Source organism: Fundulus heteroclitus, chromosome 19 (genome assembly GCF_011125445.2).
Source record: "Fundulus heteroclitus isolate FHET01 chromosome 19, MU-UCD_Fhet_4.1, whole genome shotgun sequence".
NCBI classification, from domain to species: Eukaryota; Metazoa; Chordata; class Actinopteri; order Cyprinodontiformes; family Fundulidae; genus Fundulus; species Fundulus heteroclitus.
The window spans coordinates 29,140,148-29,167,515 of NC_046379.1; the positions used below are offsets into that span (position 1 = coordinate 29,140,148).

The 27,368-nt window shown below is 38.2% G+C and overlaps 1 protein-coding gene across 1 annotated transcript; it reads left to right on the top strand.

The window, feature by feature from the left end:
• The first annotated feature begins 377 nt into the window (after positions 1 to 377).
• lbhd2 (LBH domain containing 2) lies at positions 378 to 20,289 on the top strand. The gene is made up of 4 exons (XM_036151043.1): positions 378 to 485; positions 14,376 to 14,451; positions 16,123 to 16,297; positions 19,442 to 20,289. The coding sequence occupies exons 2-4, from the start codon at positions 14,377 to 14,379 to the stop codon at positions 19,507 to 19,509; spliced, it is 318 nt and encodes a 105-aa protein (XP_036006936.1). The 5' UTR covers positions 378 to 485; position 14,376; the 3' UTR covers positions 19,510 to 20,289.
• The last annotated feature ends 7,079 nt before the right edge of the window (positions 20,290 to 27,368 follow it).

Consider the following 27,368-nt stretch of genomic DNA (forward strand, 5'->3'; position numbering starts at 1 on the left):
TACACCCAAACCCTGCAGACCCATGTTGGACCAGTGCAGACTGCATGTCAGTGGAGACCTTTCAAACCAGGTGAAGTCATTTTTATTTATTTTCACATATACCGACATACTATATTTCATTGCCTATCTATTTTCTGATTTGTGACACTTCTGGTCCTCAATGCTGAACAGCTTGTCATCTCACACGCGGAAAAGCGAAAATCCCCACTTTTCCGTGGTCAGTGAAAGCAGCATCAGTCACGCTCCGCTGCGCACACACTCGCACGAGCGGTAACTTCACAGAGTTCGCTCCTGTCGCCCACATCACCATCATCATCATCACCATCATCATCATCATCATCACCATCATCATCATCATCATCATCATCGTCGTCAGCAGCAGCAGCAGCAGCAGCTGAAGCATCATCGGCAGCAGGATCAGTGTGATGAAGCAGCGGAGGAGGCAGACCTTTCTGCTCTGAGACTCTGGAGCAGCCCGCAGACAGGTAGGAGTTTTTCTTCTCCCATCAAACCAAACACCCGTTCGTAGATTTCCTAATTTCTTTTTGACTATTATCCTACTCTTCAAGCTTATTTAATATATATTTTAAATAAAAACAAGAAAAAAGCCCAGATGTGAAAAACTATAAGAGGGCTTTGAGATTTATGTTGAGTTTTTCTGCCATGTAGAGAGGCTCATATATAGTTTTTTTTAATCAACAGCATCTGCTGCCTACCTGTTGTGTGTGGAGTTTGTTCAAACTTGTGCTAAAAACCCCAGTCTAGACATTTATGTAACATTTCCCAAGTTAGGCACATGCTTTGCAGAAAAAATGAGCTTCTGTGCCACTGAAATATCAAGGGACCTGTGAAGTGGGGCAACAAAAAGGAGAAATCATACTGAACTTCAACAGCGGGACGGCGGTGAGGCATTTCAAAGGCAGTCTTATGTTTGGGCACAGGGAAATTTTATGCCCCAAATCTCAAAGGATTTATGTGGAAAAATGACATTTGAGAAGCTGTTTCTGTTCAAAGCGCTGATTTAAAGGGACAGTTCAGAATTTTTTTAAATTAGGTTCTGCTGAAAGGTTACATGCAGTTAACTTATGACCTACAGTTGATGAAATGTTTATACCTTTGCTGACAGTGTAAATGTAGTTAGTGGTATATTTTTTAGCTATTTATACTTTTTTTGGCACGTGCAGTTGGTAGGACTCCTGCCTTTCAGCAAGAAGGTCCTGGGTTCCAATCCAAACAGGGGGTCTTTCTGCACGGAGTTTGCATGTTCTCGCCGGTTCTCTCCGGAAACTTCAGCTTCATCCCACAGTCCAAAACCCCGACTTTTAATCGGTCTCACTAAATTGCCCTTAGGTGGGATTGTGTGTGAATGCTTGTTTGTCCTGTGTCTCTCTGTGCTGCTTTGTAAAGGACTGGTGACATGTACAGGGTGTACCCTCGTCTCACCCACTGATCACTGGTGATAAGCACCAGCCCCCCATGTGACCCTGCACAAATAAGCAGGTATAGACTATGGATAGAAGGATGTGTTTTTTTTGTTTTTTGTTTTTTTGTATTTATATATATATATTTAAAAACATAATTTTTAGGTTACTAGGCCTCCTTATTTTGCCATCAAATATGAGTGTGTGTCGTTATTTGTCTTGTATGTCTCTGTGACGCTGCCCTTAGAGGGACTGGAGACGTATTGAGGGTGTACCCCACCAATCGCCCTGGGTATGGGCAGCACCCCCCACCCCCATCCCCACCTGCGAACCTGGAAGGATGAGGAGACAGTGGATGAATGGATGACTGGATGTGTTGTATTGTCATTCTAATGTGCGCTACATGGTGTATATTTTTGAACATCAATAAATTGCCTCATCGTATCCATTCCATTCCATTCTAACTCCGCTGGCGTCTTCGTTTAGGACAAATCCGTATTATTTGGGCTTAGAGAGCTAGTCCAAGAGGGGCCAAGACCGAAGGAGATTTCTACTGTTTTAAAAGGGTTCCAAAATCAAAGATAATAAAGTGATTTATGCAATCACTATTTCATAGATCTTTAAAACATTGTCTTGTTAGCATTGGTCAGGAGACTGTGATTAATGTAAGGAAATGGAAATAGGAGGTAGTGTGTCACCAGTGATGTGTTTATTTTGTAAAACACTTATTGTTAACTCAACAGTCAGAGTAACTTATTCAAACATGAAGTGGTTAAAAAACAAAATCTTTCGTGGTTTAGGTGAATGTGTAAGAGAATGTGTTCCCTGTGCATGTGCCTTTTAGTCACAGTTACATGTTTCAGATGCCAGACAAAATGTAGTTTTCAGCTAAGGATTTGTTTATTAAGGGAAGAAAAAGCGATGCAAACCTACCCGGCTCTATGTAAAAGAAGAATGCTCTCCATGCTAGAGCCTAAATTAACTGTGACTAAAAGTATTTTCTGGAAAGTTGAGAACCATCACATAGAGAAATCACTTAAATTGAGCCTTTTGACAGCTTGACGTAGACTCATTGATCTTATGAAGCGACAGATAATCCCCTGATCTAATATATTCTAGAGCAGATGAGAAAGATCGGCATTGACATGTGTCTGTCTGAAAAGGGCTGCAAAGCAATTTTGAAGACTTTGGACGTTAGTGAACCACAGCTAGTGAAAATAAAAAACAAGCAAACCTTCTCCCGAGTGACAGGCCTACCAAAATGAATCCAGCATTGCAATGACTTTACAACTTATCCAGGAGGAAACAACAGAACACAGAACAGCTACTAAAGCACCAGCACCCCACGTTCCTCAGTTAAGGTCAGTGTTTTTATATAATCAAAAGCTGTAGTGGGGTCAGATATAGTAAACCAGACTAAAAATGTTAAAGCTTCTAGTATCTGTTATTATGGGACACTTGTCCCTATTCAAACAAACAAATAGATGAAATTATTTCATTTCATTTAATTCATCAATTAAAAAGAGACACAGAAATTGAGATTTATGGGAAAATTCCAAGGCAAAGACCAATATTGAGGAAAGAAAGAACACAAAAACGTATCCATCATTTGGCAAAAACGTATCTTAATGTACTGTTAAGTACTTTTTGAAAGGTCTGTGTCCCGACACATCTGGCTTCAAACTTGCACAGGGTTTCAGATTAAAAACATTATATTGACAGACAAACACGGTGGTGGTAATGTTATGGTCTGGGACTGCTTTGCTGTTCAGGACCTGCACAAAATGCCTTAACTGATAGAACCATGAATTCTGCTCTCAAATATTAAAGTCCAAAAATATCCAGCTATCTGTTCATGCTCAAATACATGTGGGCTCTGCAGCAGGACAATGCTTCAAGGTCACGAGCAAGTCAGCATCTGGATGACTAAGTAAAAAAAGAAAAAAAAGAAAAAATGATGGCCAAAGTCATTCAGTGTGACTTAATTAAAGCAGTTGTGGAAATAAGAGCGGGGCAACATTTCTCCACAGTTGTGGTCAAGACTGGCACAAGAAGTTCTTTTTGTGTGTTTATTACTCTTTTTACGGCGCTAGTGGCTCGTTTTTTCACACAGTAGGCTGACAGAAAAGGGGGTTTGAGAGAGGGGAGAAGACATGCGGCAAAGGACCTCAGGCTGGAATCAAACACAGGTCAGCCGCGTCGAGGACTAAAGGGTCCATATATGGGTCGTGCTCACTACCCCTGCACCAGCAGAGCATGCCCTCAGTTATTAGTTTTAGAGAGCAATCCCTTTTTCACTTAAGGCCAGCTTGGTTTGGATAGGATTTTACCTTGATACAAGAAATCGGCATTTGAAAACTGCATTTTGTGTTTGATATTCATGCATTCAGGTTTTCTTTGTGTGATATCAAAATTTGTTTAATAATCTGATGCACGTTAGTGCGACAAGAAAATCCATTGCTGTTTCATAGCACTGCATTTCATATTTTCTTTTATTTCACATGCTTTACATACAGTCTCTGGACGTACTTGTTTCTCTGTGGAAGATTATTGGAGTTCACCGCCTTCTACCTCCATTTAAAAGTAACCATTGGGTTCTGCGTAATTAAACATTGAAACATGTGAATGGTTCAAAGGTTTCATAAAATTGTGTTTCCATAAACCAGTTTATAATTTTTCGGATTAGTCTTGAGATAGGCACAGTTCGCTTTGGCCTCGGGTGCCATTCAGACTAGCTGTTTCAGGCAACAGGACCAACTGATCTGAAGTTTTACTAAATGCAGATTTGCTGAGAATTATCTGTTTGTTATTGGATTATTTTAACAGAACCTTACTTTCAAAATGAAGAACTGTCTCTTTAACTACAAAACTGAAAGCATTAGAAGTGAGACCTTACTGACATGAGAGAAGAAAATGGAGGAGTCATTTTCATAGCATTACCTGGATGCTCTGTATTGGCCAAAGAACAGTAGCGAACTCAGCTGCTGCCGAAAAGCCCTGAAGGTTCTCTGTCTATAAAGTCCTGACTGTTAAATCTGCTGATGGGCTGAGGAAAGAGGACAAACTGTTTCTTGAAAAGCAAAATGGGAGGATTAAGAAGACTGTGGGCGATGGTTTAAATGTGTTCTGAAACAACATCTGTGGGCTATGTGCCACAGTTGAAAACTGTGCTCAACATTTTCTCATATGACAGAAACATCTGTCTCCAGCCTCAAACCTGTGATTGGTGTAATGAATGACTGTTACTGTTGCACTGTTTGTTCAGTTCTCTGCTATACAGAGGAGTTTGGGAGTGTTTTTGGTTCTTTCATCTTTGCACCGTTATTCATTCATAGATAAACATTGACATAATTGTTACGTAGGATTTTGAACTCAGATATTTTTTTTTTGTTGAAGTCCCTACAAAGACAACCAATGAAAATTCCAGTTGCAGAAATCTCTGATAGTCGTGGTCTGAAGACACTAAACAAATTCCAACTAGCTCTTTTCAAGGTAGCTCTTTTTAAAACTACAGCTAGCAAGCTATGTTCGCCATGTCTTTATAGCAGCTGAGTACAGGCTGGAGAATATCCTGACTGATATTGATAATGATATGACTAACAAACTCATATCATTTTTCTTACACTTCAGTTACTGTAGAAAAAGCAGAATGGCAAAAGTTATAATATCTTCAAAAGGTATTTGAAAGATAGTATGAAATGTGGTAGGCGTTTATTGGGGGTCACTGTGGCTCAGCCACTCCCAATAGTTGCTTTGCAATTTTAAGGGTCGATTCCAGCTTCCCCCTGTCACATGTCAGTGTGTCACTGGGCAAGGCACTTAACGGCAAGATGCCCACCAATCTATGATGAGTGTCTGAATGTGTGCACGTTTGTGAGCGCGACTAGGTAAATGTGGTTATACTTTAAGCACTTTGAATGGTTGGTACGGCTAGAAAATTGCTATAAAAATACTGTCCATTTATTCTTTAATTTGGCTTTATGTTAGTTAGGCAAATGACTAAAATAGTCATTACAATATCTTTTTTATATATTGAATGGTTTCATTAATTATCATGATGCGGTTTCAAACTAGAAGTTGCTGCTAAGACAGTGTCTGTTGCAACACAAAGTTAAAGAACAAATTAATGTAAGTAAAACATTAATAGTAGCTGATGAGATTTATTTAAAAAACAAATGGCTGTTTTTCATCTAGCATTATACTCATGATAATGCTGGCCCCTGTAATGCTGCTTGTAGAAAGGGCTTTCATTTGTATTGTCTTTTCACAATTTTCTTATTTATTTGTGTCTGGTCATATCCAAAGTTCCTTATTATTTGTTAGAAGCTGCCTTATTACTTCATTCCTCTGCTTAAGTTTCATGTTCATTTTTTGTGTTCTGCTCCTCGTGTTAATTGTTCTCCTTCCCTCAGCTTCTCTGCCTTTCACGCTGTCTCAGCTGTTCCTCATTTTCACCTGATTGCTCTCACCTGCACCCATGCCTTTCTCCACACACCCCTCAGTGTATAAGTTCTCTGGCTCTCATTACTCACAGCTAATGCCGAAATTCCACATTCTCCGTGCTTGTTCCTTTCATTTCATGTAAGTTCACATCTGACTGATGGAGCAACTACGTTGCTATGTTAATGAGAATGGTTCCACATTCTCTGTGACTACTCCAAATGTCCCATCAACAGACCTGCTCTCCGTTGTCAAGCTCCACAATTTCAATTATAGCAAAAAGGAAAAAGACTGTCAACAGCCTCCAGTTTGTCAGTGTGAAATAATGTAAACAGAGACTGTTAACCACAAATATATATATATATATTTAAATATTCACAGTAAAATTAACTGTTCAATTTAAATATTTGATGCAAAGCACTCTTTTTGCACCAAATACGGAAGCAGATTTTTCATTACAACATTTAATTTGAAATGTGGTAATCCTCTTTAAATAAATTTGGATTCTGCTTGATCGCACATGCTCTCCTCAGGCTCCAAGAAACTTTGGAGCGGAGCTAGACGGAGTAAAGCCACAGATGTAGTAGGCGTTGCTCTTCACAGACTCACGGAGGCAGTCTGGAACCGAGCGGATACTTACAGGAGTGGAGGATGTGGAATTATGGGGTTTGACTCCCAGAGGCTCCTTTTCCTCCTCCTCCATGACTTTTAACTGTTTTTCTGTCCATACTGTATGTCCTGTTGTTTTTGTGCCACACGACCTGTAAGCTTTTTCTATTTTATGAATTAAAAAGTGGTTGTGAGAACATCTGCAGTTGGGTGCTTTTCTAAACAATCATAACATAATCTTCTGTATACATTTTCGAGACTGTCTTCATCATTTTATTGCTCAGCATGGGTTTATGTATCAAAGTCAAAATAACATTGATCGAATTTTATAGATTCATTGTTATTGCCAAATTAACCAATATATAAAAGAGATTGAATCATATAATTCACTTCTGTTTAATTTTGTGTTAATATGATGATTCCATGTAACTTAATTATTTTAGTTAATGTTTTCGTGCCATCAGAATCTTATTATGGCATAGGCCAAAATATATCCAATCACACGTTTCCTAATTGATATTTGTTATTATTTGATTGTGTAATTGTTTTTTTCACATGGTCATGGCACAGCCATCACAATCCAGTGCATGCAGACAGACAGATAAAGAATACATTAGCTTTGCTGCTAATGTATTCACTGCTCTGCTCTCCGCCAGAAGAGAATTAGCACCTGTGTTTGGAGTGCTTTGATCTAAGTGCTGCGACGGAAAATGAAAGGATGAAAATACTATCAAAAGCAGTCCGGGTGACTGTTGGTTACCTAGTTCCTATTCCGCCCTGTTCATTTGTGGATTTGGCCTCTTTACCCAACATATTTTTGGATCTCCCACTTTGATCTCAAGTATCAGATTGAGGTCGTGTCTCAACCAAGGGATTTTTTATTATCTGGTATCCAGCTTGGTGACTACACTTTCTCCAGAGCTCTGTCGTTGGCCTATTGGCTATTGTGCAGTAATAAAGCTGCTGCAAAACATTGCGGCAGAACATGTTAACTAGGCATGGGTCAGTAAGGGTTTCCTCTTAACTTTGTGCAAAAATAATTGATTAATCCTTATGTAACATATAGATATATTTAAAGTCAGCGTCTGCTAAAACTAAAATAAAAATGAAATGTGGAAAAAAGCACTAATTCAATTCAATTCAGTTTTATTTATATAGTACCAATTCACATGACTTCATCTGAAGGCACCTTAAGTCAAATTCAATCAAATCATACAAATTGGTCAAAACGTTTCCTATCTAAGGAAACCCAGCAGATTGCAGCGAGTCTTGACAAGCCAGTCGTCTGCATTGTTCATGGCTTTGCAGCAATCCCTCATACTGAGCATGCATGAAGTGACAGTGGACAGGAAAACTCTCCTTTAACAGGAAAACCTCCAGCAGAACCAGTTTCAGCGTGAACGGCCATCTGCCACAACCAACTGAGGGTTAGAGAAGACAGAGCAGAGACACGAAAAAGCACAGAAGCAAACATTGATCCAGGAATCCTTTCTATGTTATATGGCATTGGCAGATGATCTACCCCCTGGATGGTGTCACAGCTAACAGAACACCAGACCAGGTGTACCTACTATGAAGAGAAAAAACACAGAGACAACATAAAGTTAAAAGCTGAAATAACAACAAATAATGCAGAATTGGAGAACAGTGGGAGAACTCACCAGAGTGAGTAAATATTGATGTCCTCCAGCAGCCTAAGTCTATGGCAGCAGAACTACAGAGATAGCTTAGGATAACCTGAGCCAGTCTAACTATTAGTTTTATTAAGATAGAAAGATTTTATGGAATGGTAATGTGCTAAAAATTAAATAAATAAATAAAACACTATGGAATAATTATCTACTTGAATAAATAAGAGATAAATATACAAAGTGACAATGGCCTATTTATTTCATAATGACACTTTTCAGCAGAATCACTTTGCCTGCCAAACATGGTCACTGGGTTGGACCTGCATTCCCACTGGCTGATCCTTAAAAAGTGATTAGTTTTTCCTGGCTGCCCTATAAACAGTTTACATAGAGTGTGTCTTGGGCTGCATCCTTCAAAGGCCGTATTTGTAGGCCTATTATGTTATAGCGGGTGACTAAGGCTGTAAATGCGGGTGACCAATGTGTCATTGCGGGTTGAAGAGAAATTGTTTTATGAGAAATGAGAAATAATTCAGATATCAAACGTCACTGTTTGGTTAGTTCATCATTCTTCTTCTTCTTCTTCTCTATAAATACATTTATTTAAACTTTGCTCAGAAAGTTATAGGGTTAGTTTTTAAGGTGAAAAAAGTTTTACTGATAAATTACACAAATATGTGTAATCAATACATTTTATTTAGTGGTATATTTCTATATGAACAGAACATAAAAATAAACATTTAGCTGATTAATGAATGAGAATAAAATTAAAGACGATAAAACAACATTTTAAACAAAACATTGTGAGCCATAATGACTATGTAAAGGGAAAAATAACAGTTATTTACAGAGGAGACAGCGGGATTAACCTTTGGGCTCCATTTGTTTGGCTTCACAGCTGCTTCACATGTTCAACAAGGCATTTGTTCTGCAAGTCTATGCTATGAAACATGCAATTACTGGGTTACTGTTAAATACTTCATCTTGAAAGGACTCCGGTCTCGAGTAGCATATTCATTTAAAAAGAATTACCCTTCTTCAAAATTCTTGCTAATTTAAAATCCATTTTAATTTCAATTATTAGATGGTTATCTGATTACCCAAATTTACAGTAAATTCACAAATGACTCTACTTGCATTTTATCCCCATTTTTGTTTACAGGAAGGTGAGAACAAAATGTGACCACTCTTGTGACTTGTTTTGCTTTAAAGGTATATAGCCACATAATATGCTCATTAAAAAAGACCAAAAACCGTTTGATCATGATCAGCTAAGGTTGTATACACCTAGCCTCCATCTTGATAGTGTTTTTGAACCAAAAGATAATTCGCTCTGGGGCGTGATTAACAAATATAAACAGACATGGCAACATCTAGTGACAGTATCGCAGAACTATCATAATACCGGTTTGCTTCATTTCTAAAACAATTGTAAATAATGCCGGACCGAGCCTACTGCATTACCTCGCAATAAAGCGTCAGCTCAGTGTGATCAAAGACCAACCGTTATTAATTAAATAAACCAATGTACAAACATTTTACCAGCCTCATATCAGAACATTTACTCACGTAAATCAACTCTGTGGTCACATCCGAGCCTCGTCAGGTCTAGCGTTCGCTTCATTGAAAACCAACATTCATACTGTACTCCCAGCGACATTCCAGCATTTTCCCTCTGGGAATCATATTTTTTGTGTTTTCTTTCCACTGGATCTTGGACCTTTCTTCATTGTTTCGCTGGGAGATGCTAATAGCCATAAGATGCTTCCTTTTTTTTAACCCGTGCTGTGCATGTGCAATATGTAACACAAAAGGCTTCTTTATTAACAAATGAGCAAAAACAAAGCATAAAACACCAAAATAACAATACGCCAGCAGGACGTGATAATATTTCATAAAAACGTTGTATGCAACTACTGATGTATAAATTTAAAAAAGTTAAATAACGTGGCTATGCACCTTTAAAGCTAATTCCATGACATTCATTGTTATTCCTTGCTGTAAGTTTATTTGGTTAAGTAGAGCCCTGGGTCAGTATATAATTCACACAGTTTAACCTCGACTTTGAAATAAAACTTGAAAATAATAACATGAAAAAAAAAACACTTTTAAAAGGTATAGAATAAAATTAGTTTTATCTAAACTAGAAAAGCAATGTATAATAATATCCAATGGCTACATTTATTTAAAGTTTGTAAGTCCTTTTTTGACATGATTACATTTCTGTAAGTCTTTTCATTCTGAAGCAACTCTGGGAAGATAACAAGCCAATATAGGGTGGCTAATTAGCTGGAGCATCTGCTCTGGTAGCCAGCTTGGAGTCACTTTAACAGACTGCCACTTGTAGCTTCCTGACTGCAGTTTTAAAGCCTTATACCTCTACAAGATTAATGGATAGAATTCCTTTATATTCCACAACGTGATGTCTATGTGTTTTTTTTTCAAATATTTCTAAACGGTCATTCTTTTCTTTCTTTTAAGCAAGGAAAAAAGGTTGTAGCATTTTTTGAGCCAGCCAGGTGGACCGAGAAATCTGCAGTTGAACAGAATTAAACTATTTTTAGCTTTTTGATCAGTGACCGCACCATACCTATGTGCTACCAGGGTGCAGTAACCAAAACTGTCTTTGGTGTGTGGGAGGTGTGTATCACAACTAAGAAGATGCAAAGTTAGGCATTTTCAGTATTGAACTGTAGATTCTACGAGGAGTGCCGGATGTTTATTCAGGCGACTTCTACAGAGAGCCAGACGTTGGTGATTGCTGGTCATTTCCCCCCTTTGCTATTTTGGACTTTTCGTTGTTTTGTTTCTGTAATAAAAGGACCCTTGTCAAATTTAGGAAGGAGCAAACCTTTTCAGAATCAACTGCTGCAAATAATAGCAACGCTGAATGCACCACAGCAAATTTCTCCGGTTTTATTATTTTAAGCTTTAACCTCTGTTAAGGCACATACTGTGTTTGGAAATGTTAGCAGTTTTTTGGAATTTTAAGATTTAAGATTAGGGTTTGCATTTTGCGTTTAGGGATTACCATACACACAGGGACTAATGTTTACAATCAGTAATATGACTGTACTAATCATGCTAATTTCTAAATTAAGATGGTAAGGACAGTTCAAAATGTTTACTCTGCAATCATCTGTTGGCCTTCTCTCACACATGATGTGACGTCACCTCTGCTCTTAATATAAAAAATATAACAACTCACATTAAGAAGAGATTTCAGCGGTGTTTCTAAAGAAAACCCGAAATCAGGTAAAACCTACTGACAGATTAAAGCATTATAAAAACCGATCTCTGACCAGTGACACTTGTTTAGTTTCTTAAGAAATGTGCTCTCTTCTTTTTTAGATATTTTCATCTATATAATTACAATCTGCAGCTTTTTTTGTATTTTGCAAATGTTTCTCTGCAGATCACTGTAGAAACTCCACAATATGAACATAGCTGATGCACACAACCATGGTATCTTTGGTTGAAAAAACCCTTAGCTTGTTTTGCTTCAAGCTTTTAATGTTTTTGTTAGATCTTATTTTTTCACTGACAGCCTTATGCTTTAGTTATGGATTTGCCCTCTTAAAACAAAAACAAAAATACTGCAAGGCTTGAGTACAGATTGATTGTAGCTCAAACATACAAACAGTGGCATCCATGAAGTGCACTAATTTACTTACATTTAAATTCCGTAAGCACTTAAAACGCTTGCTGCTAAGATTTGACCCTACTGAAAAGGTTAACAGAAAAGTGTTTTCACATTTCACGTCTCAGGCGCTTCGGCGCAGAAGAAGTGGCTTCCTGTGAACACAAACCAAAAATAAAAGAAAGAAAAAAAAATGTTTGCTGTGTCTTGCTTGGCCTTAGCATTTCAATTTTTGAGCCTGTATCACTTTATATCACCACAGAGCTTAAAGCACCTTACAGAAACATGATCGGACTCTAATCCTGTGCCGAACTCCACGCGCCTCGCTGTTTGCGATCTACTGAGCAGCGGACCAGAGAGTGACCCGAGTGGCCGCGCTGATTCCATCCTGGCAGAACAATACCAGTCTCTGATGAGGAATAAAAGCTGTATTGTCTCCTTGCTGAGAGATGATGATGATGATGAAGGGCAGAAGCAATTCCAGGTTTCACAAAGAAGTCTCACAACAACTCAGCCCCATCCTGGCAGTGGTAATTGCAGCGTAACAGCACACATGAATACCCCCAAATCAGCCCTCGGCCTCGTGCGTTCAAGCAAAGTGCACTACTCAGACAATCAAAGGCATTAAATCTCAATCGCTTGTCCCCATGGCAACAGCAACTGCCTGTCTGATTGTCGCAAAGTGGGGTCTCTGATAACTTGTCACATGAAAGGTCGTGCTGTTATTGTCTGCTGTTTCATCGAAGGATGATAAGTGTTTTATTAATATCACTTTAAGAGCTGTGCTTATTGAACAGTATGATGCTAAAACCAGGTGTTTCCTTACTTACTACCCTGCTCAGGGTGGCAGGGGTCATGAGGACTGCAGCTGTCAGTGGGTATGAGTTGGATCCATCGTGGTTTTGACTCAGAAAGTAGTGTCTAACGAAATTCTTCAGGTTGAAAAACTGTGGGCACTTTTGATCAGTGCTTTTAGTTTACAATCATTTCAGAATAGTAGATCAATCCAAAAGTAAAAGAAATAGCTATATTTAGTTTTTGGTTTGTTAAGTTGACTTGTTCCGTCCTTTGAATGATTTGTCGTGGTTAATTGCACTCAAGGTGATTACTTGGGTTACAGCAGAGTATTTGGCAGAGACAAAAAATCTTTGTTTTCAACAAATATTAAAAAAAAAACATGTTGATCAAGAAAATATTGTCTATATTTGTTTTACTTTTTTCTCGTGCTATGTGTCATAAAGGAAATGAAAATTTAATGTTGAATCATTTAAATTAATTAGTGCAAAAACACCCAGCTTTCTTTATAAAGGCTTATTTTGTCTGTTGGACCTGTTTTTAAACCTCTTCAGCCCCCCCCCCCCCAAGTAGAAAAACTATTTTATTTATTTTTTTTGCAATTTCAAACTCTATTTAAATATTCCTTATGATAATAAAATTTATGTTTTTTTTTTGTTTTTTTTTATAAAAATCATTATTCCTCTCATAGAGAGAAGCGTGTTCAGTCCTCCTGGACCTCCTGTAATCTATTAGTCTAACAGAAACAATCAAAGAGCTGTATAAAGAATTAACTAAGAACCTAATCTACAAATGTATAAACTGTACAATAGCAGCATCTAGAGAACACAAAAAGGACAAACAGAAACATAAAGTGACCCAAAAACTCAAACACATAAGGATCATGGCATTTTGAGTTTCAATTGTCAATCCAGCTAAGGTCTTGTGTTGTTTTTAATTAGACATTCACTGCTTTGTCACTCATTTTTGGTCCACTCCCTTTTAAATTAAGTCCGGGACAGGAGGAGGTTTCATGCTAAGCAAGCATTTAGAAACTGCGAACACTAGTTTCAGTACTTTTGAAAGCAAACTGTTTTTCCATTCTTGCTTATTATAGAATTTGTGTCGATCACCCGGCCAGAAACTGAGATATTTTTAGTGTGTGAAAGGTCTAGACTGCAGGTCAGTTGTGGTTTTGTTTTCAAATGGTAGAAATCCACAGGAAATTTGATTGTGCTCTTTTTATAAGCTCCTACCAGCAGTAAGGGTGCCGAAGGCAACAAATAATCTTTAAATCTGATATTCACATTTAGATTCAAGTCGGACTTGAAAGCGCCGTCTTTTATTTTGTCTCTTGAGCTGGAGTTATTTTTTTAAACCTACTGCCTTTTGTAGTTCTTTGTTTCAACTTCCTTTGCCACATTTAGGCAGCGGAACACTATGAAAAGAGTATAAGACGGGAACATGGGCTGCAAACATGTTAATATTCTCGCATATCAAGCTGGCAGCTGGCTGTTGTTGCGCCACAATTCACTGTCGGTAATTGACCACCTCCTGTTGCTTCTGTGGTGTGTGTGGGATCGTTGGCAATAATTGGCCATTGTTGTTGGCCAATCAACGCCAGCTATTACTTGAGACATTACTGAGTAGGCTTGTGAATAATGATGTCAAAAATGACTCCTGAGTAATAGCAGTGTATAAAAGGAAAAGTATCCTAAACTAATTCATGAGCTACGAGTGAAAACCACAAGGAAGCCTTAAACATTCATCCTATCACGTTAGGCAGCTTGAGTATGAAAACAAATTATAAGCAAAGAATGTGAATGCTGACTGGTGATGATTAATGTGTTTTTCTTTTAGGATGGCTGATGTTATGAACTCTTTGGAGCCTGGGACAGAGGACTTTAGCGGAGGAGGAGCAGGAGATAAGGACTCAGTATCCTTCCTTGTGTGTGTATTTGTTCGTGCTGTTTCACTTATTAGGGACTGATATTTTGAAAAGGAATAATAATTATGGTAATAATATTTTCTATTTCACCTGTACTAACCCAATAACATCATATTGAACACTGAAATATGTATGACATATCGCAGAGAATTCAATACTGATATGAATATTATTTACTTATGTTAGACAAATGAGCAGCTGGTATATTACAAAACGATTCCATGCCACTGCATATATCGGTAAATACAGTAAGTAATGTAACTCTGCTTGGGAAAGTACCACTGTAGGCCACAGAGGTTCAGAGGTGAAAAAGTGATTTCTCGAGATACCTGTTTTCCCTACATGCATAGCAGTGTCCATGTACTTAAATGCTACATTTGGTGAAAAACACCATAACTTTAGTGTTATGGCAGTGGCAGCATAATGCTCTGGGAATGCTATTCTTCAGCAGGAACAGGGAGGCTTATCTAAAATGAAAGCTTCTCTTTGGAGAGCTATGTTTTTGTTTAGCGCTTTAGATTATTACATAATCCAGTGTGTAATTCTGGTGTATCCTGTCTGTGGTTATGCCCCTGTCATGCCCAAATGTCCCCACTGTGGGACAATAGAGTTATTTTTATTCTATTAAAGATAGGGTTGGCGATTTTTGCAGAGGTTTCCCCAAGTCCCTTTTGGAATAACTGCACATGCGTAAGACCCTCTATCTGTTTTTCTGCTCCTAAACGGGATTATGTGAAAAAAATCTCCCAAATCCACTCTATTCCTTTCTACTGAGGCCTTCCTCTTCCTCTCAAACTTGTACATAGTTTGCTTCTTGCGACGCTCAGCCATGTTCTAAGTATACAGCGTAAGCAGTGGAGCTACAATGAACGGCTAACACCGAAGCTAACATCAAAGCTAACCGGATACATAAACACTAGAAGTGCGCATGCGCAGCCAGGAGGCGAAAACAAACATGGAACGTGCACACACTGTTGTTACGTGAGGGTGTCGCAAAGTTTGGCATGTGGGATAACCAATAGATGAGATGATACCCCCAGAACATGAGGGATAGAGGAAAGTGAGAGCAGGAACTAACAAACCTCTAACCAATCGGATTGAATGACACGACTGATCAGTTTTTACAGGCTTGCAGCTCCCACATCTAATTTTTGAACCTTCTTTTTCTGAATACATAATGTATTGACTACTGTCAGGATGAAAGGACCATTTCACCCAGTATAACAAAAAGTGTTTCTGAACAGGATTATCAACTATTCCAGCAAGATGAATTCTCGTGCTATCTGAACGTTCACAAACACATGAGAATCCATCTTGTTCCGCTCCGGCTTCAACCATTTGTGACCAAACCAAAAATGATTGGCCCGAACCAATCACAGTTCGGGCCTTAGATAATCCTTTGAAAATCTTTTTATCTGTTTAAGCTTCACAATCTAAACATTACTTTCAATGAGAACTTTTCCTATTTATAGTAAAGCAACAACTTAAAATAGAAGATAATCAGTGGAATAATTATATCTGGTTTTTTTATGTCCCTCTGAGTATTTTAAATCTGATTTTAGTCGTATTAATGTTCTCAAACAAGAAGTTGGATTCATAATGTTTTAAACTCCCTAAATAAGACAAGACTGGTGTAAACCTTACATAGGTTTTACTCAGATCTTCCCAGATACACATGAGAGGTATCCAAAGCTGTCGAAGAGGCTTCCCTCCATTGTGGTGGAGCCAACGGATGCGACCGAAGTGGAGAGCGGTGAGCTCCGCTGGCCACCAGATGAGCCCGGCCCCCCAGATGCGCAGAGTGAGAGACGGCGAGCAGATACTCAAACTTCAGGTAAGAGGGAAACAGAGCTGGACCTGGTTACCTAACTCTTGCTAGATGGCTTTTGTTCCAGAGAGCTCCACACTGCTGCACACATTCATCTGGGATTGCTCCATTGGAGACGTATTTCAGAAGGAGGGGTCTTCTCAAAAATCATTGAATATGATTGGGCAAACCACTTGTCCATCATCTTTACTGATACGCCAAACCTTGTGGGGAGAAGAGCGAAAGCATCGTTTCCACTAACAAAAGCCTTCAAAGCCATTCTCTGGTGTCTTTAATATTCTGTAGATTGGACAACACTGATGAAATAGCAAACTTCAATGTTACCTCTTGCTTCCTCGCTGCAAGCCGCCATTGTTGTCTGAATCTGATTCATCACATCTACGAAAAATCCCGCCCGACAATCCTGATTGGCTCATCCATTTTATGTGGTATTGATGGCAGTGATTCCAGATGGATGTGAGAATTCATTTGGAGCTCAGCGGGGACAAAATCCATCTGGTGAGAGTCAGGTTAACTTGAACCTTCTTACTAGGAAAAGTCTTATACCAATTGCTACATATACTATTTTTGAGTACAAGTTTAAAGTTAAGATTAGGAGACTTGTAATGAATGTAAGCTTATTGGAGTATATAATGCTTAATTTGCTGCTTTAAAAATTTTAGGACTACATACATTTTACTCTTTGTTTCTCTTCAAACAAAACAAAATTCAAAGATCTATCATGAGCTGTTGCTCTATGTCCAAATAAGGTTTCCTGGTTGACCAGTTGTCACAATTTCAAGCAAATTCCTTTCCAATTAATTACCGTGTCTTTATAATAGCTGTGGCTAAGTAGGGAAATGGAAGTGATTTTTTTTTCAGGTCTAAGGGAAAATGGCTCAGGTCATGCTAAGATTTTGATAAGGCTACATGAGAAGGCAAGGATGGTGTCACAGCTAACAGAAAAAAGTAACAAATGCATGGACTAGTTTTTTCAGTTTCTAAACACATTTTTACTTAACAGGTATAATAATATGTTTATAAAGTGATAATAATTCTAACATTTGATTTAATCAGAGCATAAAGTAGCATACAATATTCCCAAGCTCCAAACTTGTTGACACCCTTGGTTAAGATGAGCACTTATTAAACATTAACATGCAGTCTTTAATTTGTGTGCATTTAAGTGGTAAATAGCCCGTATAGCCAGGGTCTACTTAACCTACTGGAATGCCCCTGGGCTAAGTGATCTGGCAGGTCCTCCCATAAAAACCATCCCCATTTGTGAGGATGGCAGCAAACTATGAGTGTCATAATTTAATTGATTTAATAAATCAACCAATAAAATCAGAGACCACAAAGAAAACCATAAATAGTTAGTAGATGCTTTTTCTCCACATTTGCGATGAGTCATGGCAAAAATAGGAACAAGTCAGCAGAGCACAAACTGAGAAAAGGGTGTAAACCTTAAATTTCACCATTTCTTAAAATAGTGATTTTTGTTTTATTGCAAAATATGCTTGTTGAAGTTACGAAGAAACACCACAATGCTTTAAATGACCATTTCAAAAGATTTAAAATGGTAAACCTTGTGTTTAAGACTCGGGATATTTTCAATTTAAAATCTGGTATCTTCATGTCAGGTTGGGGAAAGCCACGGCTCATATACCACCTTTGTGTAGCTCTGCGCAGGCTTTTGATATGTGTTTCAGCCAATAAGCTACGCGCTTGAAGAGAGCATATGGCTACTTATGAAGCTATTAACTCTGTTTGAAGGAAAAACTGAGTTTCTGTGACTTGTGGAGAAAATGGACCAATCAGAACGGATCTCCAAGAGCGGAACTGCCCACTCAGAGACCACAGGAGCAGAAAAAACACGGAGGGGAGGGAAATATGCGCCGTTTCGCTATATTTTAATGGCGTAGATAAAAAACGGCAAGCTGTATGGTTTGTAAAACGACAGTGAAACTCAGTGGAAACACAATGAATTTATAGAAGCACATGAAAAACCATAAGCAAGAAAACGTAGAGCTGCAGAAATGGAGAGACAAAACTTTGCTCATTGCCTGGCCCTGACAGACCCTCAACCAAGCCCTCTCAGAAAGTGTAATTAAGACCTTGAAAGAACACAGTACACTTTAAAAAGTGTTATTTAAAATAACATAACATTAGATAATCCTTTATTTATCCCACGATGGAGAAATTAATAGGATTAAAGCAACAGGCAAGTGCACACAACACAAACAAAATTACATAAGAATTGAAAGATATAATGTTATAAGAGGTGCATTAGAAAAAAAAACCCATTAACAGATTATTATTATTATTATTATTATTCAATTGTAATAATAACGTATAAATCACAAAAACACCAAAAGGTCAACAGCTTCATGATACCTCAAGCTTAAATGTAAAAAGTAGCAGTGTCGCTGTCGGTGATACTAACCCTGTATTTACTTGGCATAGGATCAATTAAAAATCAGCCCACCTCTAATGTGGATGAAATTAAAAAAAACTACACTAACACCATAGAGCGAATATTCCCTGCGCGCACACTGACAATGAGAGCACCACACTGTCACCTACTGTAGTGGATGTGCAATTACACTTTATTCTATTATGGCAAAAAAAGGCATGTTTTCTGAGATTAGATGATCTAACACACCCAGCCCATGTGGGGTCGCGAGGGGTGCTGGTGTCTATCTCCAGCTGTCAATGGGCGAGAGGCGGGGTACACCCTGGACAGGTCACCAGTCTATCACAGGACAACACAGAGACAAACAGGACAAACAACCATTCACGCACACACTCACGCCTATGGAGAGTTTAGAGAGACCAATTAACCTAACAGTCATGTTTTTGGATAGTGGGAGGAAGCCGAAGTACCAGGAGAGAACCCACGCATGCACAGGGAGAACATGCAAACTCCAAGCAGAAAGACCCAAGACAGGGGCAGTACTTGAACCCAGGACCACAGTGCTATGTATGTGCTATAAATTCTTGCTATAAATGTTTTTTAAAAGGACATTTTTAAACCTAATCTAAAAAGTATCACCAGAAAACCTGCACACTTAAACCAACGTGTTCTGATGGGAACATATGGAACAAGCAGATCTCCAATATAATCAACTTTCTATGTGTGTTTTCTTTTTTTTTCTTTTTTTGTTACAGGTGAGAAGAAGTCAGACGCCAGCGAGAATGAAGAGACTTCAAGGGTAGAGATTCAGGACTCAAACTGAGCAAATGTATAAAACACACTGTCCCTGCAAGTCCATCCAATGAAAACAAGCCTGATAGAAGAGCGCCTTGCGAGAACTGAGGGTTGAGAAACAGATTTTTCAAACCCCAGCTTAATGGGCCTGAGGTCAGAGTTGTGTAATTTTTCGTTCTTTTTTTATGTTTTACAGGTTAAGGTGTTTTAGATTAATAAAGGGGACCAATGACACGTTTGTCTGTTTTCTACCACTTTTTGCTTTGACTACAGTCACCCAACCGGCAAAGTTGTCTGCTTCGCGCGCACACACACACACACACACACACACACACACACACACACACACACACACACACACACACACACACACACACATATATTACAATTAAAAAAGATGCAATAACTTACGGCGGCAATAAATATTTTGATACCAAGAGTTTTCCTCTAACAACATTTGCTACACTTCCTCTTGGCTCATTCTTCCCCCTCTGGCTCCTAGCCCTCGTTATCAAGGTACACACCATCATCAGCACATCTGGCCTCAACAGATATCTCTAAATGCTTTATTAAGTATTTAGCTCATGTGTGCCATATTATTACTAATGGTAGCTACTGTATTTTGTGCAGTTTTACACACTAAAGATAAAAAACATTATGTGTTGTTTACTGTGGTAAAATGTGGTGATTTTTTGCTTTCACTATTCACTTTGACTAATAGCTTTGAGAATAAAGATGTATCTTTTATCTGATGTTATATTCTATAATAAATTAGATATGTAGATAGTGTCTCCCTTCAGTGGGTGTTGAAATGAATGTGATTGTGTTGTTTCTTTATAATTTCTTTTATTCTGTGGAAAACAAAAGTAGAGTTCATTCTTATACTGGATGTATAACATAAGAAACTGGGCTTGACCGAGGCTTATTATAGCATCTTCACTCAATCAGTTTAACTAAAATGCCAAGCCAGGCTGAAGAAGAATAATTTAAGACAGGTTTAAAGCAGCATCATGTAACCTTTAGCTATTAGGGGCTAAAGACCTGGGAGTTCATGGTTTAGTGCCCCTGAAGGCCACTGGCAACACTGCACTGTTGCAAAAATAAACAGTCTCCCTCCGTGTTTTGGAATCTGATAGCAGACCACTTTGGATCAGCAGATTGAAAAGTTGTGGAGTTACTTGTAAAGACAAGGCCTCATTCACCCTCCAGATTAAATCCTACATCAGAGAACCAAAAATATGTCTGATCAGGTAAGTGTCATAACCTAGAATGGGTCATGTGACCAAATCAGTGAAGGATCCGTCCATCTCAAGTTATATAGGGGAGTTTTTGAAAAGGGCAGCACAGAGCATCTATATGCGGTAATTGCTGAAAAATAATTTGTTATATCTCAAATTAAGCTAAAATTTGGATCAAAACTTGCACGGTGCTGCTTTAGGTAGACCTGCCAAATGCACATTCACAGCTCTCTTCAAAAACCGTGGTTGATCGTTGAGGTTGGCCCTGAAAGGAATAGTTTGGTTTACATTTTGGTGTTTGTGACCAATAATGACTGTTTATCAGCTTTTAAACCTCACAGTGAATACATGTAGAAAAAAAGGCAAATTAAAAGAAAAATCAAATAAAAAAGTAAAACAAATAACTAAACAATTTACCACACTATTCAATGATACTGACTTGAAGCAGTGCTGAGATCCCTGCAATTAAAGAGCACATCAGTGAAGTTCCAATTTTCCATTCAGTTCAATTATGTTTGTTTATATAGGGCCATTTAACAATAAGTCATTTCAAGCCACTTTAGAGAATCAGGGTTAACCACTGAAAGACGGGGTCAGGTGTATCCTCTATCAGGGGAAATTGAAATTGGCAGCAGTAGCCCAACTTGTGTATGAAGTTGTACTGTGACTGTGGTGTAGAATGACCATATTTTGATTTAGAAAAAAGAGGACACTTGCCCTAATCATGAAACACTTAAATGATAATCTGATTACTTAAAGAAGACTTATAGTATTAGCATGTTTATAGTATGCATTCTGTTTGTGGTTAGAAAGAATTGTTGAATAACAAACACAACAATAATCAATGTTTAACCATATTATCATTAATATGGGGGGGGGGGGGGGTGTGATGGTGCATAATTGCATAATGGCTTAAGGCTGCATCCACTTGGAATCAAATACTGTATTTGCACAGAAATGTTTGAGCATACAGATCAAACTGCACAAAGCAGAGGACCCGCAATAGGCGTTGGTATACCTATGCCATGCCAGTGAGAGGCACAGTAATGCTGCCACAGAAGTAAAGAAGGAAGAAGAAGAAGAAAGAAAAGCAGGGTGAACACAACAAACACAGGAGAAAGGACTGATGCCAAGGCAGTCCACACAAACCAAGTATAGGAATAAAATGTGTGTAAAATCCACAATAAATTCAATAGTGTCTGAAACACCACCATAACCCTGAAGTCTCCCATTGTTTTTGTTTGTGTTAGCACAAACATGTTAAGGGAAAGGCAAGGCTAGGTTGGTTTGCATGCATAAAGATGGCGCCACTGTGGTGGGCAGCTTCAAGCTTTCCTACTCTAATGATGACGACGGGTGAGTGTGCATTAATATGAAATAGATAAGGTAGTACAATGACTGGTGAGTAAAAATAGGCAAATCAAAATAATGATGAGGATCTAAATAAGGTGCTTTAAAACATTTTGTTGCTGTATGGCAATAAGTTTTACTAGTTTTTACAACGCACATTTAATCCAGGCTATTTTCCCTCCTTGCAATACTAGGAGTGCATTTGTGTGTTTTTTTCTTGTACTATCACCCAATCACAGCTCTTAAAAGACTGTTACACCTAGCAACAGGGTCAACCACACCTCCTCATAAGGATAAAAACTTCTGTAATTTCCTTACTCAGAGTCGCTCTCAGTAGCACCCTGAATTACTTTTAAGCTAAAACTTCTGTGTAGAATTTTTTAGGCAAAGATAGGAGCTCTCTAAGAGGACTCTAAATCCTTGTGAATACAGGCATTGATCTTTTTCAAACAAGGCCTCATAAAAGGTTTCTAAACCACAAAAATACCTTTTTAGAAATACATATTGTTCATGGAGCCATTTCAAGTCATTAAACAAAAGATAATACATTTCACAAATGGACATATTTATAAATAATTAAAGCCACAAAAATGCTACAATCTGTTAAACCTTCTTGGTCTCTGGATAGAAAAAAAAGACCACATAGACACTTGCCACAGGGTAGGGCTCGACGATAATTCAATAACGATATAGATCGATGATAGACAAAAAGGGTCAATAAAAAGTTCAATAGAATAAAAGTTTTCTTTTCTTATGCATTCTAACCATGTGGTGTAGTATACAGTCATTACACCCTTCCAAACAATTACAAACACAGTCCCAGGGAACACTCCGTTACCAAGCTCCGCCCCCTTCAAAGAGTTTAGAGCGCACGGGTTCTTTTTTCTTTTTTAAAAACTTGTAGTTTTGGTAAATATTTGGTTGAATAAAGGGTTGAGTTGGAATTCAGTGTTTGTGAGCTCTGTATCTAAAAATAAGTTGCCAAGTAACAGCATAAAATGCTGCACTTGAAATATATGCTTTAAATCTGTTGATAATTATCGATATCGATCCAATATGATTTCTATTTAACGATATGCTTTTTTTCTATATCGTCCAACCCTACCACAGGGATATAAAAAATCTGAGGTCTGCAGGATGTCTTGCAGTGAATGATAACAGAACAAAAATTAAAAAGGATTTTTAAACTAGAATGTTGGAAATCACATTTTGTGCATGATCTGGAATTGGGACGTGTTATGCTACATAAGTGATGACAAGAGAGGTGATATAGACAGGGAAAAATGCACTGAAGTAGGCCATTAGTGAGAATAGTCCCCCTTAGTATGCACTGCTGCATTCTTGGTTCGACATGTGGTTTCAAAATACGACTAATTGTTCTCTGTTCACAGCCCTGATGATGAATAACAGCAAAACGGTTATGTCAGTTTGGCGCTAATAAAAGCACCAGCTTAGCGTTAGGCAGCCAGTGTTCGTGTGTTCAACTGAGAGCAGCAGTGTCAGTTTGCAGCACAGCTGTCCAAAGTTATGTAACAGCTGGAGTTGACAAGGACGGGACTATTATATTAGCCTCCTATCTGATGTCAGATTTTTTTTCCACAATCCTACAGGTGAAGGTGTCCAGATAGGCACCAAAAGAACAGACCCCAAAGGCAGAATTTTGTCCACGCAATGTTAAATTGTGACTCATCATTTTTCCAATGAGAGCTATAAGAATCTGTTCAAAGCAGAAGTATCTAATTTAAAATGCTAAGAACTATTGAACACATGTACTGCATAGTATTGTGAAAAATGTTGGGACTATGAGAAAGTCCCGCTTCTTTACAGTCAAGGCGACCAACCACTGTTTGATGCACGTGACCTTTCAGCCCTCAGGCGGTACTGCTTAAGAAAATGTCACACGACTCTAATCAATAGCTACATGGGCTTGGGAGGGTTGGAAAATCATTGTCACTCAAAACAGCCCACTGATTCAAAAATGGAAGCTAAAACTGTTTCACACAGGGGGAAAGCCACATATCAAGTCTGTGTGAAACACTGCCAAACTGCTCTCAGATGGACAGAAAAACAGTGGACAGATGTCTGGGTACAGATGAGTCCACATTTCAGCTCTCTTTTGGGAAAATAAATAATGATTTTTTTGTACCCAAGATGGAAATTTGACACATTGATGCTCATGGCAAAAGCTAACTTGCAAAGATTTATCAACATCAATGATGCAAAACAAGCTACTGGCAAATTGTTTAAATGTAATGCATTGTTAATCAATGTAAACTTTAAAATTTGATGAAAGTTAAAAAACATTTTTTTATTCCTCTCATTATTTGGACATTTAGCAAGTAGAAACTATTTTGGCAACACTAACTGAGCTAAAACTGTAAGGGTTGGTGCTGGCGACCAGCCGGACACAGAGCTACATAAAAAGGTGTTTAATGTAAAAAGGCAAAAAACGAACCAGGAGGTGCAGATTTCACTGGTACTGAGTCCAAGCTGGTGGAGCATGGAGAAAGAAAAAAAAAACACGGCGGCAGAACACGAGTGACAACAAGTGAGATGCAAGGAGATGACATGATGATCTGGCTGTGAGTAAGTCAGTGAGGCAGGTATATAAAGGCAAGTGCTGAGTTGGAACTTAATTAGGGAAAACAGATGGAAATGGTCTGGGCAAATGACTGAACTGACTGGGGAGTGAACACGGAGGTGGCAGAGGCTGGCTGACTACTGAATGATGAACTAAGTAAATAGAGCAAAGTGCAAAACAGAACCAAAACAAAACCCAAACTGTGACAAATCTAAAACTAAGAAAGAAACATAAATTGTGACAGAGTAAACAGAAGAAGTCCTCATAAATCCAAAAACCAAACTAAAACAGAACCATAACTGTGACAAAAACAGATGAAAAAACTTTGGTCTCATCCATACTAAAAGTGTACTTACACCAAAAATAAAAAATTTGCGTACGGCAAAAAATATTCAGATTTATAAAGCCATGTGTACGCAAAGAAGCATCCAATTTTCCTTTATCGATCACAGCTGTACCTGAACGTTTGCGTACCTGGTACCGCATTGGGTTCCGCCCTCTAAACGCCCAGATTCAACCATAAATGCTCAATGAAAAGCACCTCATGAATGTAGAAGAAAACGAGAGGAGGAATGAAAGTTTTCCCTATGATAAGACCCCCTTCCTCCACCGAAAAGATAATTAAAGAAATAAAGAAACATAAACACCGGCAAACCATTTTAGGGTTTGAGTGTTGCGCCTACCTTCTCTGCGCTCTGGGGGTTGGAGAGTCACCTTTCAGCACCTGGAGGCGGGTGTAGCCACTTTCCCTGTAGGTCATAGCAAAATGCAATGCTCAGAGTCTAAAATAGTATATTGGCCAGTCATCATCATTGGCCAGGAAACCTTTTATCCCTAAAACTGCGTTTTTCTCCCTCCAAAGTCTTCCAACAGTGTCAGTGCATCCACTGCTCAGCTTTATGGATGAGTGTGTTCGACCATTTACAGCAGGCATGTCCATAGTGCGGCCCGGGGGCCATTTGTGGCCCTGATTTTGGGTGGCCCCAAATGGCACTTCAAGAAAGATTTGGTCGGCCAGCACAGGTGGCTGATGCAGGTGGAAGAATTTAGTTATTAATTAGGGCAAACTTATTATAGAAAAGTTAAAATCCTACAATTGAAAACGTTAATCACAACACAAAGTATTTATCTTATAATAAACACACTTTTGACATTCTCTTTAATACATAGTAACATCTATCCAATGATATTTAAGTACTCAAATGCAGACTTTGGTGAATTAAAATCTGCTTTGAATACAATTATTAAAACTGGCTAATTACAACAAGTGTTCTCAAAGAACAACTGACCCAAACACTGGTCTTACATTGCTAGACCAAAAAGAGTACAGTTTATTATTGTTAAAGAGTCAAATTAAATTATTCAAAATATTTTGCAAACTGGACAAATGAGCAAAACACTTTTTAAAATATTGGATCTACAATGATTTACACATTCATTCTTTCAAAAAATCGGACTAATTTATTTATTTAAAATAATCATATTTTGTAAAGTACGTCAAAAATTAACAAATTTTTTTAACCAAAAAAATTATGTTTATTTTTTGGCCCTCAAATTCCTTTGACTTGACAATTTTGGCCCATGTAACGAAAAGTTTGGACACCCCTGGTTTCCAACAATTAATTGCGGCACACCTTGTCACAATAATCTTGTAATCTATGGAACACATCAACCTGGTGATAATTGGGGAGAAGAATGGGATGGTGGAAAACCCTGATGAAATATTGTGCTTTAATTTAAGATTTAAACTGGCTTGTGAGCATTTTTATTGATTTATTTAAGGGTCCTTTTACGGTTTTGAATTCTTATGATAAAGATGGTCAATGATTAAAGTCTGATATGGAGTGAAATAAAAGGTGTGCGAGAGGAATCACGACGCAGTTTGGCTGCCACTCACTACTTTACCAGCTGCGTTGCCAATATCCCCCGTCTCCAAAATGAGCGTACGCATGGGTCAGAGCTGCCATGAGGACTGCATATTTTCCCATTTTTTTTGTTACAAATCCAAACATTTGTGTGGAACGTGGTGTACGCACATTTCAGGTCCCATGTTGTGCGTACGCAAACTTTATAAATCAATGATAATGTAATTAGCCAAGCTGCACATTGGAATACAGTAATGTCTTACAAAACTGCTAGTCAATATGTTTAGTTTCTAAAGAGTTTTAAATGTCTTCAGAAACAAGGTATCCCTATTTGTGATTTTGTGTATTTTGCACAGATTCAGTTTTATATTTATTCATGTCATTTATACATCAACAATCTTTGCTGAAACTATGCTGGTTGGTGAAGATACCTGTGAACCCATCTTGATTTCTTGCGTATTTCCTTGCAAAACCTTTAAGTAAAGGATACAATACACATAAAACAAAAATATCAAAATAGTTGTTGATGTCTCACATTGGCGTGGTGACCAAGGAGTAAAAGTTTGTTTTCAAATTTAGAACAACTATTGTTGGAGCCTGTCTGACCCGGCGCTTTCTCACCTCTTAAGCAGAATTGTATTTTTGAAATGGCAAAAGGGCATCTTGTTCCGCTGATTTTAATGAATGAGATGGGACATAGACAGAAGTTACAAATGGTAAAATGGAACATAACCATTGTCATGAGTTGTCCTGATGAACCCGAACACAACCACACACACACAGAGCTGCGTTTTGTGAATTTTATTGAAGAAGGATGGTTTGTGGAGGATGAGGACCAGAGTCTTTAAAGGCA

What these genes read in the sequence shown, in the direction of transcription:
- lbhd2 (XM_036151043.1), top strand. Translation starts at nt 14,377, where the DNA reads ATGGCTGATGTTATGAACTCTTTGGAGCCTGGGACAGAGGACTTTAGC. An exon ending in GAGCAGGAGATAAGGACTCA is followed by an intron (nt 14,452 to 16,122) that starts GTATCCTTCCTT and finishes GGTTTTACTCAG; the next exon opens with ATCTTCCCAGATACACATGA. An exon ending in AGCAGATACTCAAACTTCAG is followed by an intron (nt 16,298 to 19,441) that starts GTAAGAGGGAAA and finishes TTTTTGTTACAG; the next exon opens with GTGAGAAGAAGTCAGACGCC.